Genomic DNA, 15,568 nt, shown 5'->3' with positions numbered 1-15,568 from the left:
TATTCGAGCGTTAAAATGCAATGAGATGAACGAACGAAAGAAATGGTTACTGGTAGGCCCCAGAGGTAGATGTACCGAAGTGTTTTAACAACAAAAACTTTAATGATAATGATAGTTTATTATTCAAGTAGGCATATTACAATGCACTTATGAACATCAAATAAAGCGACACCGGCTCCAACCCTACACTTCTGCCTCGAGAAAATTGAAATCCCCCCTCAATTGGAGGAGGGTATCCCAATACGGGACCGGCAGCAAACTCGGCGGGACACATCTTTTCAAACGAGTTACGAGACTTACCTCGGCGCTGCCCTCGGGAGGGCGGTGTACGCGGGCCACTCGTTGTACATTAGCGGATCACGGTACGAATTCACTTCGTTCATGATTTCCGGCGCCCGCGCTTGCCGCTTCGAAAATCTGCGGGAAAAAAATTGTAATTTATTTTTTATTTTTTTAATGGTTATTCATAAAATGAATATAAAAGTAAAATATAAAAACACTTACAAAATAATAAATAATACATTATAAAAAACCTAACCTAGGGTGCCGCCGGCAGCGGGGCCTAGCCCAAGCTGCCGGTGCGTGGTCAGGGCCGCAGCCTCACTCTGCGGCCCTGACCGACGTACTAATATACGCGCCGTGTCCAAAATTCCCGCCTTCTGCATCAGACCCTTGATCCAACCACCCAGCGAGAGTCTCTCTAGGTGTTGGTCGAGACTCTTTGCTATGAGACCGTTCGCTGACATTTATTGTCATTTATTTTTATTGTTAGGTGTTAGGTCAGTGAAGTTATTACGTATACCATCAACTGTCAATTATCAAGATGATGATGATACATAGATGGCGCTACTGCATCCCCTCTTCATTTTAGAACTCTTTTTCAACGGATTTTCATGTAGCCTAAGCAAATTAAGCCGAATTTGGGCAAGCTGCGGAAATAATTCGTGTAGTTTTGAAAATTGGTACAGGCATACCTTGTGGTGTCCAAATAAACATACTAAAAGTCCTCGAGGGTAGGGGGTGTGCTGGGGTGTAGTGGGGGGTTGAAGGTACCTTTTTTCATATATTTGCTCATATCTCGAATATCTGTACGAATAGCATTATAATTACTTCGGACAAAATTTACTGCAAATTTGGCTATGTTTATTTTTACTCTGCGATCAATACTTTAGGAGCTACAGGTTGTTGAAGTTAAATAAGAGATAAAAAATAGGCGGTTTAAAAAAACGTCGTATTTTCGTATTGTTCATCGTAAATAAAAAATTTAGTTTAGAATAAGCAAGCTAAGCGACACGAATTATTTTATTATTATTTATTTATTTATCTGTACATTTATTGTAGCATCTTATGTGGGTATCTGTCACATGATGTTATTGACAATTGATGATATCTGCGTAGTAGGCTCTATAAAATTGTACTGTCAGTTGCATAAATACAACTTTTAGCTAACTTTTATTGGATATCGGTTCCCAAACATCACCCACGCCTCAAGAGTGAGCTTTCAATTACCCTCTTATGTGTGCGACCTTCCTAAGATACACGACGTCATAACGCAAAAATCAGCAGCATTGCAAAGATTTTTTTTTTATTAAAGGACAATTTTATACAGATCAACCTAGTCCCACAGTAAGCTCAATAAGGCTTGTGTTGTGGGTACTAGACGACGATATATATAATATACACATATATAATATTTATATACATAGAAAACATCCATAACTCAGGAACAAATATTTGTGATGAACACACAAATAAATGCCCTTACCAGGATTCGAACCCGGGACCTCCTGCTTCGTAGGCAGGGTCACCACCGACTAGGCTAGGAGGCCGTTTATTATGCAAAATATGTCCTCTTTAGTCCAGCGCCTTCTTACCCTTTGAGCTTGCTCTATAAACGCATTTCCTCAAAAGCTTTATAATATTACGGTTCAAAGTTGCACACATGTGTGGTATGCATGTATGCATCGGCATAGCTGACGCGCCGCCAGTGCAAAATACTTCACGTGCCTCGTCGCCTCGTTGCCTCGTCGTTGGCATTCTGATTGCACAGCTTTGTGAGGTGATGCCTTTGAAAGCGCGTTACACATGTTTCCAGCCAATACATTCGATGTTTGCTGTTTAGATTGCATATTGCGTATATTTTTAACGACGATTTTTATTGATAGGATTTTCAAATACCTTTATCTTGCGTCCAACCGAAAGCCGAAGTCGAGTACCAGGTGGCCGATGGCCGTCTGGACGCCCTAGGTAGGTACCGCTAGAGAGACGAAGTGCAGAAAGACAAAAACGGCTTTGGACAGAGTAGCATGGCGGTCTTTGGTGTCGGAGACCAGGATACACTTCAGGTCGTTGGGCCACAGCAGTAAGTAAGTTCATCTCGCGTCATCAATGCGATGGATCACATGAGATAATTTTAGGCCCACTTGCACCATTCGACTAACCCGGGGTTAAGCGGTTAAACAGTTAACCCAGTGTTAAATTGTACTGGTAACCATCCGGTTAACCCGGGGTTAGTGGGCCGGTGCAAGTGGCTCTTAGTGGGGTAAATGAAGTCCTTAGCTGTAGCGTATTTTGTCTGTCCTTTTCTCTATCCTAATTTTCATTTGATTATAATTTATATTATGATGGAAAGATTTCCTTTTCTTCTGCGACAAAATCGTATACTAGTAGGGCTCATTTAGACGATGCGAGCACTCGCATGCGAGTTTCATTACATTGCGGTTTTTGATCGGTCGGTTGAATTGGACGTAACCAACAGTCCGCAATGTAAAGTTAGACCAAGAAAAGTCTGCAGCGGTTTTGATATCCCGCGCAGTGCAAGTGTTATTTATATGTCATAATTTCGTAGACTTTTGACGTTTAAATAACACTTGCACTGAGCGGGATATCAAAATAGCTGCAGACTTTTCTTGGTCTAACTAAAATCGTATGCGGGTTCGCACGCCATCTAAATCAGCCCTAAAATGTATCCAGCATTTATTTAGCCTTTGTGTATATTTGTATGAGGCTTCTTTGTCGGATTTCTTTGCAGCCCACATAATAGAAGATTAGTCAAATTGATATTGGGTTGAAGTGGAAACATAAAAGGGTTGTTTACGGTCCGTTCCGACCAATTTGGTGATTATACGGCGTTTAACGTGGGCGTAAAAATTGATACAATGTTTGTGGTTGACGCAAATCGAGTTTGATTTTGTGGATTTTCATGTAGCTTTTGTTTGGTTCTAAAAAGGTCTTTATCAAATATCGGTGTTTACTTATTTTTAAATTTTTCATTCTTTTTTGACTGTTTGATAAAAGTTTAATTTAATTATAAACAATTTTGGTGTCCACGTGACCGCCTCCATACATGTCGCGGGGAGAAATGGGAATTATTATGGGAACACCTATTATCTGTGTATGGTAGGGACAGATGCGTATACACAACTATTTTAGTTGCTAATAGTGTACTAGAGTTAGACCAAGAAAAGTGTGCAGCGATTTTGATAGCCCACGCAGTGCAAGCGTTATTTTAAACGTCAAACTTCTATGAAATTATGACGTATAAATAACACTTGCACTGCGTGGTCTCTCAAAATGGCTGCAGACTTTTTTTGGTTTAACTCTATCGGCTCGATTCGGAAAATGAATTAGATATCTACTAGACTTCAACAAGTTACGATATGGATAATTTAAAGATATTTGTAAGATAGATATGTCAAATTTGACGTTTCCGCGATTCTGGAGGTCCTCTTGAACGATTTCGACAAGTTATGACTTAGATATCCAAGTCACATCTAGTCGATATCTAATGTAGATCTAGTTGAGCTCTATATCGTCTCTAGATCTTGTGATTATCTCGAAATCCGAATAGGCCTGTTTGGCGGTAAAAATACGAATTTGACACTGATATACCTAATTGTCAAGACAAGATAACATACCTACAGCAAATATTTGTCAAATATGTTTTGGAGGTTTTTCCACATTTACCATTCACGAACTTTGCCGGCCCCTTTTACGACGCGCATGAAAGTTGGACGTCCAACAGGCCGGCAATATGCAACTTTGCGACCACAATTGTCACTTTACGACCACAATGTAACTTCGCTCTACGTGTCCGTTTCCGCCTACGCCTGTTGGGATGTTAGTATTCAGTCATGTGATTACTTTGATCATTTATTTAAAGCTCAGAAACTGTTACAGTGGAAAATATTTAATTAGACAAACGGGTCTACCGCGATATAATTTCATTGTTTCATTAAACATTAACGGGTAGCTGCAATTTCTTTGTCTACCCCGAACATGTTGATAAACTAATTTCGGGTAGTTTAGTGGTGTTTTATTAATATCTCCGTTGACATTTTGTTGGGACGTCAGTCTTTCCGTGAACACAGCTGGTGCAACTCAGCTGAAACGTCAGAATTAAAGGTAAAAACAATGAAATTATATCGCGGTAGACCCGTTTGTGTAATTAAATATGTTACAGTGGAAACCGTGGGAATGGTAAAACAATTATTTCTAGCGTGGGATGCGTTGAACCGTATAATTAAATTAAAATTTCTCCTCAATGCAATGGTAACCAAAGGTTAAATGCTTGAAATAATATATTCTTTTGTTGTAACTTTTATAAGAATTCAAATAATTTAAAACTATGTGATAGTGCACTACCTGAAAAATCACGGTGAATTTTGTTACAAGTTTTCTTTAGGAGTCCTGTCATTGTAAATTTTGTAGTCACAGTACATTTACTGCCATCTATCGACACACGACTAAAACTCAAAATGAAAACTTATAAAATTATCAAAACAATTTATGTATACGGATAAATGATTTTATTATTTTTATATCATTTTGATCCATGTTCATTCACTGATATCTATGTGTTAAAATTGTTAAATATGAAACGGTGTCGTCACGCCTTCTAGCCGAGGATAGGCTAAAGGTGTGTGCGTCATCTATCCGAGAGTGACTTTTTCTTGATTTCCAAGGCACGTTTTTTCCTTAGACTTTATTCATCTTATACGAAGTTACATGTGTCTGCTTTTAGTTTTTACAATTGTTTTATATTACTCGTTTTAGACGTGGGAAGTAATTTATTGAGTAAACACTCAGCCTCGTGGCTTCATAAACTTTATAAACTGTTAAGGCAATTTGTTGAGCAATCAACATCCACAACAATATGTTGGTTATTGGATTATGATTGATTAAAAAGCCGTTAGGTGGCAAATATCGATAGAGTTACACCAAGAAAAGTCTGTAGCGATTTTGATAGCCCACGCAGTGCAAGTGTTATTTTAAACGTCAAACATCTATGAAATTATGACTTATGAATAACACTTGCTCTGCGCGGGCTATCAAAATCGCTGCAGACTTTTCTTGGCCTAACTTTACATAACTTTTGAGTGGGCTCCAAGCACGCTAACTTTAAAAATGAGCTGATCCTCTACCATCAGTTGGCAGAGTATTTTTCACTTACTTTCAGTGAATAAACGTGCCGTATGTCACGTTTTACGTTTCTTTACGGTCTTATGTGCCTAACTTCACTCCACTCCAAACGATACTGTCCCTTTCTAAGTATACTAAAAAAAAGAGCAAGAATTATTATTTAATTAGTACGAGTGAACGGTAAATTACCTATCGAAAGTAAATTGTGGTTAAAGAATTTATTTTCTCATAAAGAAATTTCATATTTCACTTAAATAGAGAAAATACAGGATAATTCATAAAATATGAGTGAGCAAATAAGAAATACGTTCATGATAGCGTTTATGTCAATGCCAAACTGACGGTAGCCGTGCTGGTCGCAGCTGTGGTCACTCTTGGGCAGCAGTCCATCGTCGGTATAATTAATGAATTGGCCTCCCCAATTCCCCATTGCCTTGAGCTGGTCGCAGCTGGGCGCACTCGTGGCAAAGAGAATAGAGTGTTTAGAGGCGGATTGTCAAAGTAAATTATGTAGCCACCGTTCTGCTATCTTTCGACAAAAAAAAACTGTTAGAACGCCATTTGACTTTGATCCTTATTCTTTCACTGATATGTGTTAATTTATTAAATATTCATATTAACGCCACCTACTCGACTATGGGCCAAAGGTATGGTGCAATCTTTTCGAGCGATGGCGCTATAACCTTCAGCCTACTCTTGAGTAGATGGCTTACTCTTGGGCAGCAGTCCATCGTCGGTATAATTAATGTATTGGCCTCCCCAATTCCGCATGGCCTTGAGCTGGTCGCAGCTGGGCCCGTCACTCGTGGCAAAGAGAATAGAGTGCTTAGAGGCGGATTGCCAAAGTAAATTATGTAGCCACTGTAAATTTTCTGCTATCTTTCGACAGAAAATAAAACTGTTAGAACGCCATTTGACTTTGATCCTTATTCTTTCACTGATTATGTGTTACTTATTAAATATATTTAATTACACAAACGCATCTACCGCAATATAATTTCACACACATTTTTATAAACTTATTTCGGATAGTTTAGTGGTGTGTTATTAATATCTCAGTTGACATTTGTTGGGACGTTAGTCTTTCCGTGACCACAGCTGGTGCAACTCAGCTGAAACGTCGGAATTAAAGGGGAAAACAATGAAATTATATCGCGGTAGACCCGTTTGTGTAATTAAATATGTATACAAAACGCGAGAGTTAAAAGTGTTACTTATTAAATATTAATATTAACGCCATATACTCAACTACGGGCCAAATGTATGGTGCAATCTTTTCGAGCGATGATGATATAACCTTCAGCCTACTCTTGAGTAGATGGCGTTAATATTAATATTTAACAAGTTAACACATATCAGTGAAAGAATAAGGATCAAAGTCAAATGGCGTTCTGAAACTTTTAATCTTCTGTCGAAAGATGGCAGTAAATGTACTGTAGCTACATAATTCACCATGACAGTAACTCTCTATTTCAAATTCTCTTTGCTCGTGGGCAGTCGGTATATATATGTCGGCGGCCGATCGTAAGATCAGGCAGATCGTAATGTTCGTGTGTAATGTTTTGACGATAGTGACATTAAACCAATATATAGGTAGGATAGGTTCGTTAGGTTGCTTTAGATGCCCGAAGGGCAAACTGCCCAGAAATAGGAGCCCCGCGTAGCGACTCCGTAGACTCAGGGAACGGGTCAAAGATTTTCATGTTTCACGATACGATATGCCTAGGAATTTCACGATATGCCTGATCTTACGATCGGCCGCCGATATATATAAAGTACTGTCAGCCGAGTTTCTGAACGAGCCGAGCGCGGCTGTCATCGGAGCGGGCTGTCAAAACAAGATGGCTTCCCGCGCCAACGTTAGCTTCGTTTTGACTATTGTCGAGTATGCAATGTAACTCAGAAAAAAAAAACTTAAGACCTAGTGCTTTTACTGTTATTAGTACTGACCTCCACATGGCCTTGAGCTGGTCGCAGCTGGGCTCGTCGCTCTTGGGCGGTTCGCTGACGCGCACGCGCGAGCCGCGCGGGAGCAGCCCCTCGTTGTCGCGCTGCGCGAGCACGGCGTACGCGCACAACAGAGCGCCCCACAAGCGCCAGTACCACGGCATCCTGGGGACAAGGGGGTGGGGTTTAGTTGCTGGCTGCTTTATTCTCCTGGGGGCTTGGGTGGGTGTATGGACCTCTAGTCGTGAAATAAAAAATTTCATTCATTCATTCGTTCATTAATCCATTAATTCATTCATTTATTCATTCATTCATTCGTTCATTCACTCATTCATTCTTTCATTCATTCATTCTGCTCCTAGCCATGATGAAAAGCGCCAAACGTCGACAAACGCCAAACGTAAAAAAAAAAATGTATGGGGACGACAGATGCTACGAAGAGTCGCGTGACTTCCATACATTACTTAAGAATATCTGGGAGACCGAGCTTTTCTCGGAAAACATATACCTATTAAAAAACTCAAAAATGCGAGAGGCCGTTTCCGAGATCCCCGAAATAGATGAGCCTTTTCTAACAACAATTATTGATCTTGGCTGCGCTTCCTGTGTAGTATTTGGTGTTTTAATGATACTTTGGTGTTCCTCACACTTCATATTTTATCATTGTAAAAATGCTTACTACAAGTTCATCTCGTATTGCTAGATTAGGGCAAAAAGTGCTGGGATCTTTTGTGTAATTTTCTGACAGTCCAGATAAAAAATTTAAGGTGCCTACGTTCGGAAAAGTTCTATACCTACCGCAAACTTTTCAATACTAATCTGCGGGCTAGAGTAGGTATAATAATATTTTATTAAAACCGCCTCGAGACACTTTCAAAAGCAATATCAATTATTTTTCATAGGTATATCGAGTTGTAACTCTACTACCGTTTCCCATAAGGCATAGTACTATACAGTCCACACGTGGACACTCACACTGATGCTTGTAAAAGTTGAACGAGTCTGTAGCAGGCAGCGTATTCTCATTGATGTTTACTTTCCAAGTTAACTGCTCAATCGAACCAGAACCATATTCAGTACTAGCGACCCGCCCCGGCTTCGCACAGTTTAGGGATTACTCACGTTAGACCGGCCCATGTCCGGGCCGAAGCTTCCGGCGCTTACTTTTCTATGACATGACAGGCGATCACGTGATGGTTTTCCATAGAAAACGATGCGCCGAAAGCTCCGGCCTGGTCTAGCGTTAAGGGGCCCACTGATTAACAGTCCGCCGGGCGGTATCGGCCTGTCAGTTAGAACAAAATTTTGACAGTTCCGAACAACTGACAGGCCGATACCGTCCGGCGGACTGTTAATCAGTGGGCCCCTTTACACAAAACCTTAAAAAATAACATACCTAAACCTTCCTCAAGAATCACTCTATTGATAAGTAAAAACCGCATGAAAATCTGTTCAGTAGATTTTAAGTTTATCGCAAATATACAAACACACAAACAGACAGACGCGGCGGGGGACTTTGTTTTATAAGGTGTAGTGATAGTGATAGACGAGGTATAACGCGGGAAATTAGGTTCTCAATCGATCCCGCTTTTCTTGGTGAGTACCTACCTATGAATAAAATGCTTCAAACAGTAATAAAAAAGCGTATCATTTACTAAGCTTATTTGGCCCATTCACAATAACTTTTACTTATTTCAACCCTTAGCAGTTGTACATCGATTGTTAGAAAGGGAAGCCAGCAAAAGGGGTAGAAAAACTCTTTTTGTCCTCATCCAAATCCGTTTACGAGATTACCATACACAAGCGCGGTTTTCCATCAACAGAAACACACTGTTAAATAGGGGGTATTACTGCAATGTTCTGCCGCCAGAGTGCAGCATTAGCACCTATCGTAAACCATAGAGTAACTTATACCAATATACCTACTGTGCCTATTATACAGCTTTTTGACAAGTTTTCATAGATAATAAAATAATTATGACATTGACGTATCAAGGCCGTTTCTTTTCTCTACAGAGAGTCTCCCGGGAAACGTGAAAATCGAAATTTAATTATCTGCCTCTTTATCGATCGAATATGCCAGAGTGATAAATACGTTAGATAACGAAATTTCGATTTTCTTGTATCGTGGTAGACCCTCCGAGTGTGACAGTGGTACCTACGCAGAGTATCGCGTAATAACCGACGTTTGAACAAAATAAAGAAAATATTAATTTTACCGCATTGAAATTTTCTGGCGTTTATTGGAATGGAAATTTCTTGAATTGTATTTTCTCTTGAGCCATTGACTCGGCTGCGATAGTGAAGCGAGTGGAATGACATTTCAGAGAACCTTCTCACAATGCGGTTTATCCTACTCCTACTGACACAAAGTTCTATTTGAAGGCTGACAGCAACATAACTTGTTATTTATTCTATCGTGCAATATGAGCGCCATTGTGAACGATTGATACCTATTCTATGTTACATGAATAAAATAATTGAATATGTTGTGAAAATACACTTGAAAGGAAGTTTTGCGTTAATACTATAAAAGGTTGATATTATAGATAAATTAATTCCACTTAAACATTTAAAAAATTCTAAATATCCAAAATGGTTCTCCCATGCACTTATTAGTACTTTAAATAGGAAAACCAAATTATGGCGCAAATGGAAGATCTATCATTCGCTTGCTGATTATCGGGAATACTCGCTTCTTCGCACTCGCTGCAAAACATTAATGTTGGAATCTTTTAATACCTTTACTGTCAACACGGAAAAGTCTTTAAAACATAATATCAAGGCATTCTGGTCCTATGTGGCATCCCAAAGAAAAAGTCTGTCTAGCTACCCTGAAACTATGTTCTATGAGAGTGAATCCGCATCGACGCCTAAACAAATTGTAGATCTATTCTCCAAGTTCTTTTTCTCTGTATTTGAACCGAAGGGTGACATTAACCATGAAGTTCTGACAAACCTACCACAGCGTGAGGGAGCACCTAACTTATCAAACTTATATATTAAGAAATCTGATCTTTTTAAGAAACTCGCAAACGTCGATACGAATAAGGGAATCGGGCCTGACAAAATTAGCCCTATACTTGTTAAAAACTCTGCTAAGGCGCTTACTAATCCATTATATATTTTATTTAATAAATGCCTGAGTTTAGGTGTCTTTCCCGAGCAGTGGAAAACTTCTAATGTTACACCAATTCACAAAAATGGGTCACGCGCAGATATAACCAATTATCGACCTATATCTGTGCAATCTTGCATCCCTAAAGTATTTGAGAGTTTAATACATGACCTTTTGTATCCCTCGCTTGTTAATGCTATAATACCAGAGCAGCATGGTTTCATGAAAGGTAAATCTACAATCACTAATCTTACACTTTACACAAACTACCTATTTGAATCTATGGATAAAAGAATACAGGTTGACGTGATATTAACCGATTTCAGAAAGGCTTTTGACAAGGTGGACCATTTACTGCTTTTAGAAAAATTGGCTTACAATGGCATTCGGGGAAACCTCCTACGTTGGTTTATGTCGTACCTCTCTAACAGAACCCAAGTCATTGCCTTGAATGGGTTTAGGTCTAACCTCACAACGGTATCTTCTGGGGTAATACAGGGTTCTATTTTGGGTCCCTTGTTGTACATTATTTTTATAAATGACATTAAAGAGTGTTTTAAGAACTGTAGTATTCTAATGTTTGCAGACGACCTAAAGATATTTAAATCAGTTAAATCTCGTGATGACATTCACTTAATTCAAGATGATATCAACAATTTTACCTCGTACTGTCATAAGAATAAACTGCAATTAGCGGGTGATAAATGTTTGCACATGTGTTTTACTAAAAATAAAAAAAGGGCTATTGACACTGAATTTAGAATTGGCAATACGGCCATTACAAAAGTATCGTCTGTACGTGACTTAGGTATATTATTTGACAATAAACTTGATTTTAACAGTCACATTGAACGAATTATCTCTAAAGCATATCAAATGTTAGGATTTGTATTAAGAACAGCAAAAGTGTTTAAAAAATCATCCACGTACATTCTATTATACAAAGCTCTTGTTAGACCGCATTTGGAATATGCATCAATTGTGTGGAACCCATTTTACTCCAAGTATTCGAACGCAATTGAAATGGTCCAAAAAAAGTTTTTGCGGGCTACACATAGACGCTTAACTGGCAAACGCATGTCCTATTGTAATTTATTAAAACATTATAAGCTACCCTCCCTCGACTCAAGGCGCATGTGTTCTGATATGATGGTTCTCCACAACATCTGCCATGACAGGTACGACTGCTCAGAGCTGCTTGACAACATTTGCTTTAGGGTCCCCTCACGCAGTACCGCCCGCTCTAATGCCTTGTTCGCCGTCCCAACTTGTTCATCTAACGCTGGGATCCGCGCACCTTTGCGCCGCCTTTGCAATACTTACAATAAATTATTCACGGCCGTGGACATTTTCAACACAAACAGAGCACGATTCCAAAAACAAATTCTTGATATTCTAGCTGAGACAACATAATTTCTTTGTATATTTAGCTGGTTTCATTGCATCTTGTCGCTAGTGTGCGTTAGCTTAGTTAAGTTTACCGTAGCATACCTTTACCTATATTATGTATAGTTCTAAGTGAGAGCGTTTTAGGAGGTAGGTGCACATCTTTTGAATTATATAACTTACCATTAACTATTATGTACTTACTTCTGTTGTTTCTCCAATAAAGAAAATAAAAAAAAAATAAGGAGCAATGAATTGGTGCCTTTAAAGTTAATCTATTTAATCTAATACATTTAATACCTTTAAACGAGCAATTCTTGTTTATTTATTTATTTATATGTATATTTGGCCCGATTCGGATTGTGAAATAGACAATATCTATTAGATATCCTTTATCATCACCAAGATACGATAATGATATGTTTAAGATCTAACCTGTCAAAATTGACGTTTGCGCGATTCTGAAGATACTCTTGAACGATTTCCACAGGGTATGACAGAGATCCAATTCACATCTAATAGATCTTACTCTATCTAACGTAAAAGTGACATTGGTTGCCCGAATTGCGCTGCAAAAGAGAACTAGTTGATATCTAAACTATAACGTAGGTATCTACTTAGAATGGATCTAGTACGTGTCGTCTCTTGTGAATATCTTGAAGTTCGCATACGGCAGTATATTTCGGGGATCTAGGAAACGCCTCTAACGATTTAGGTGAAATTTGCTATAGGGTAAAGGCACCAGTAGTCAGCCTTATAACGACTTTTTTAAGTTTGAACGTTCGGCATTTCTACAGGATTAGTCGGATAATTAAACAAATGACATAGTTAGATCAATTGTTTATCATAATTTTAAAACAGAATATTTAAAAAAATAACAATTCTCTTTATAATATATGTAATTAAGTTAAAACAAAAAGTGGCACTTTTCTCCAGTAGTCAGCCTCCAAAATCCAGTAAGCAGCCTCTGTGTACCCAGTACTCAGCCTTTATAATATTCATAATAATTTGATCAAAATCACATATATTTATATCATAACCAACAATATGATTATCATTATTTTTTCTTATAAGTACCTACATACAATTCTTATGACACGAAATTTGTTAGTTAAGTATACTATGTAGGTAAGTACTTCTTAACTAAAAAAGTTGTCAAGTGGACCCCAGGCTCCCATGAGCCCTGGAAAAAATGCCGGGATAACGCGAGGAAGAAGAAGGTACCTATTCTAGGTAACTTTCTATGCAGATCTAATTATCATTAATAAACAAAGTCATATACCTACCGGGAAAAAGCAAAATGATAGTTATGTATAGTTAACGTCATAACTATGTATACACTTTTGAACCTTATTTCAATGAGATAGAGTTTAAAAATGTGAACATATTTTTGGCGGCGACGCACCAAGCAACGGCAATGGCTGAGTATTGGATCCGCGAAGTGAAGTGTAGAAGTTCCAGTGGTCAGCCGCATTACAACGTAATTTCAAATGCGGCTGACTACTGGATTTTACTTAAAATTGACTAGGGCATGCCTAACTAAATTTGAAAATGTAAATTTAACGGTCCCAACGGTCGTATTGGCTCAAAAATAATAAAATAAACGAATAACCCAAAGGTCAGCCGTGGGGGGCTGAACACTGGATTTTTTGGAAAAAAGTGTTATCCAGTGGCCAGCCCCCTCAATTTATAAGTGAAATATTGATATTTTCATCAAAAGATGATCCAATTTAAAAGATAAACTAATAAACAAACCAATCATTAACAAAAATAATAACTTATAACATTAAAACATAGTTTTTCTTGCCTGTTAAGAGAACACCACGTGCAGTAAAAAATATGGCGGACATGACACTTTTGCACTTGTCGACAAACAGCACCTGTATGAACGAGTATATTTCTTCCCCCCGTTCCCTCACCGCACCTGTCGTATGACGTATTAACCAATAAGGAATCAAAGCTCCTATTCGAGTACTCGCGATTTGTTTAAACGAATATACCAGATATTTATGACCAATAAACGACTCAAAAGGCTGACCACTGGTCCCTGGCTGGCCACTGGTGCTGTTACCCTAAGTATGGGGGTTTTCGGGGGCCATAAATCGATCTAGCTTAGGTCTTATCTCTGGGAAAACGCGCATTGTTGAGTTTTTATATGTTCTCTGAGCAAAGCTCGGTCTCCCAGATATTAAAAATATTAAAATAGTATAGTCTAGCAAACCAAATTTGTCAGTACAAAAAGGCACGAAATCTAAATTTTCTATGAGTGACCAACTCGTCACGCCTACCTTTTTTCAAATTTCCCTCTCTTTTCTACTGACGGAAATGGCTTGCCGGACTATTTATTTATTTAGAAATTTAATTCAGGCAACAAGGCCCATATTACAAAAACCTTACAGACTAACATACATAATGTATTTTATGAACTTAAAACTAAACACTATTTAGTCGACAAAACGGCGTGGCTCCGTTGCATCGGCTGCTCTTGTGGTTGTTGACTACATTTGACCTCTATGATTTGGGACCTTTTGTTGTCCGACGCCTTCACACTTTAGCTTGTGGAGATAGGTACAACTAAATTTAATTATTTAATTATTTATTTATTTATGATATAAATAACTATAGTCCGACAAGAAATTGTACAAAATTATCGAGGGCACCTTCTGAGGGCGCTTCCTACACATAACTGTCTCATTTTCAACGTAAATAAACAACAATTTAGTAAGGATTTTTTATAGTTCCATTTTATTTAATTTCTACTATTTTATGTCACGCTATAACTAAGATTCAACAAAAACCACGTGACCGGTTCGCATTTTCCCATTTTTAGGGTTCCGTACCTACCTCAAAAGGAAAAAAAAACGGAACCCTTATAGGATCACTCGTGCGTCTGTCTGTCTGTCCGTCTGTTATTCAAACTATATCGTGTTATATATCAGATGAAAGAGCTCCTTTTGAGAATTTCAAATACATTTTTTTTTTATAATTTTATAATACATATAGGTATATACCATTCCCCCCGCTTTATCTCCGAAACTACTGGGTCTAAAATTTTGGAAAAAATCCTACCCTAATTAGTTTTTTACCTATAGATGACAGGAAAACTAGAAGGAAGGAAGAGGAATTAGAAATGTACAGTCAAGCGTGAGTTGGATTTAATGTACGGAACCCTTTGAACGCGAGTCCGACTTCCACTTGGTCGGTTTTTTTCGCTACTCACCAAAAACAAAAAGGCCCTGATTGGCCGTACGGGTGACTGCACTGACGTGTTTGCTAAACAGGAAAACACCTCTTTCCGGCCGTGGGCAAACAAAATGTGGACGAGCTTTATTGCCCGCCGCGCCGATAGACGTGTTAATGAAAACGGTGAAAGTCTGCAGTTTATTCGAGTTTTTTTTTATACTGTATCAATGCAAATAAATCATTTCTGATTTCTGAAAAACCGGGCAAGTGCGAGTCGGACTCGCGCACGAAGGGTTCCGTACCATAAAGCAAAAAAAATGCAAAAAAATCGGTCACCCATCCAAGTACTGACCACGCCCGACGTTGCTTAACTTTGGTCAAAAATCACGTTTGTTGTATGGGAGCCCCATTTAAATCTTTATTTTATTCTGTTTTTAGTATTTGTTGTTATAGCGGCAACAGAAATACATCATCTGTGAAAATTTCAACTGTCTAGCTATCACGGTTCGTGAG

General features: G+C 38.5%; 1 protein-coding gene across 2 annotated transcripts in view; it reads right to left on the bottom strand.

The window, feature by feature from the left end:
* The window catches only part of LOC134675440 (uncharacterized), a 184,386-nt gene that overhangs the window by 62,487 nt on the left and 106,331 nt on the right, over positions 1-15,568 (bottom strand). For both annotated transcript variants that reach the window (XR_010099741.1, XM_063533708.1), the window contains exons 2-3: positions 7,372-7,533; positions 301-417 (exon numbers count right to left, since the gene is read on the bottom strand). Coding sequence is in view for 1 of the 2 variants with exons in the window: in XM_063533708.1 (XP_063389778.1) it covers positions 301-417; positions 7,372-7,532 (278 nt within the window). In the remaining variant the exon portion in view is untranslated. The remainder of the gene's footprint in view (positions 1-300; positions 418-7,371; positions 7,534-15,568) is intronic.

This window comes from Cydia fagiglandana, chromosome 22 (genome assembly GCF_963556715.1).
Source record: "Cydia fagiglandana chromosome 22, ilCydFagi1.1, whole genome shotgun sequence".
Lineage (NCBI taxonomy): Eukaryota > Metazoa > Arthropoda > Insecta > Lepidoptera > Tortricidae > Cydia > Cydia fagiglandana.
Note: the sequence above shows the minus strand (reverse complement) of the source record. Positions and strands in the feature narration are given on the sequence as shown.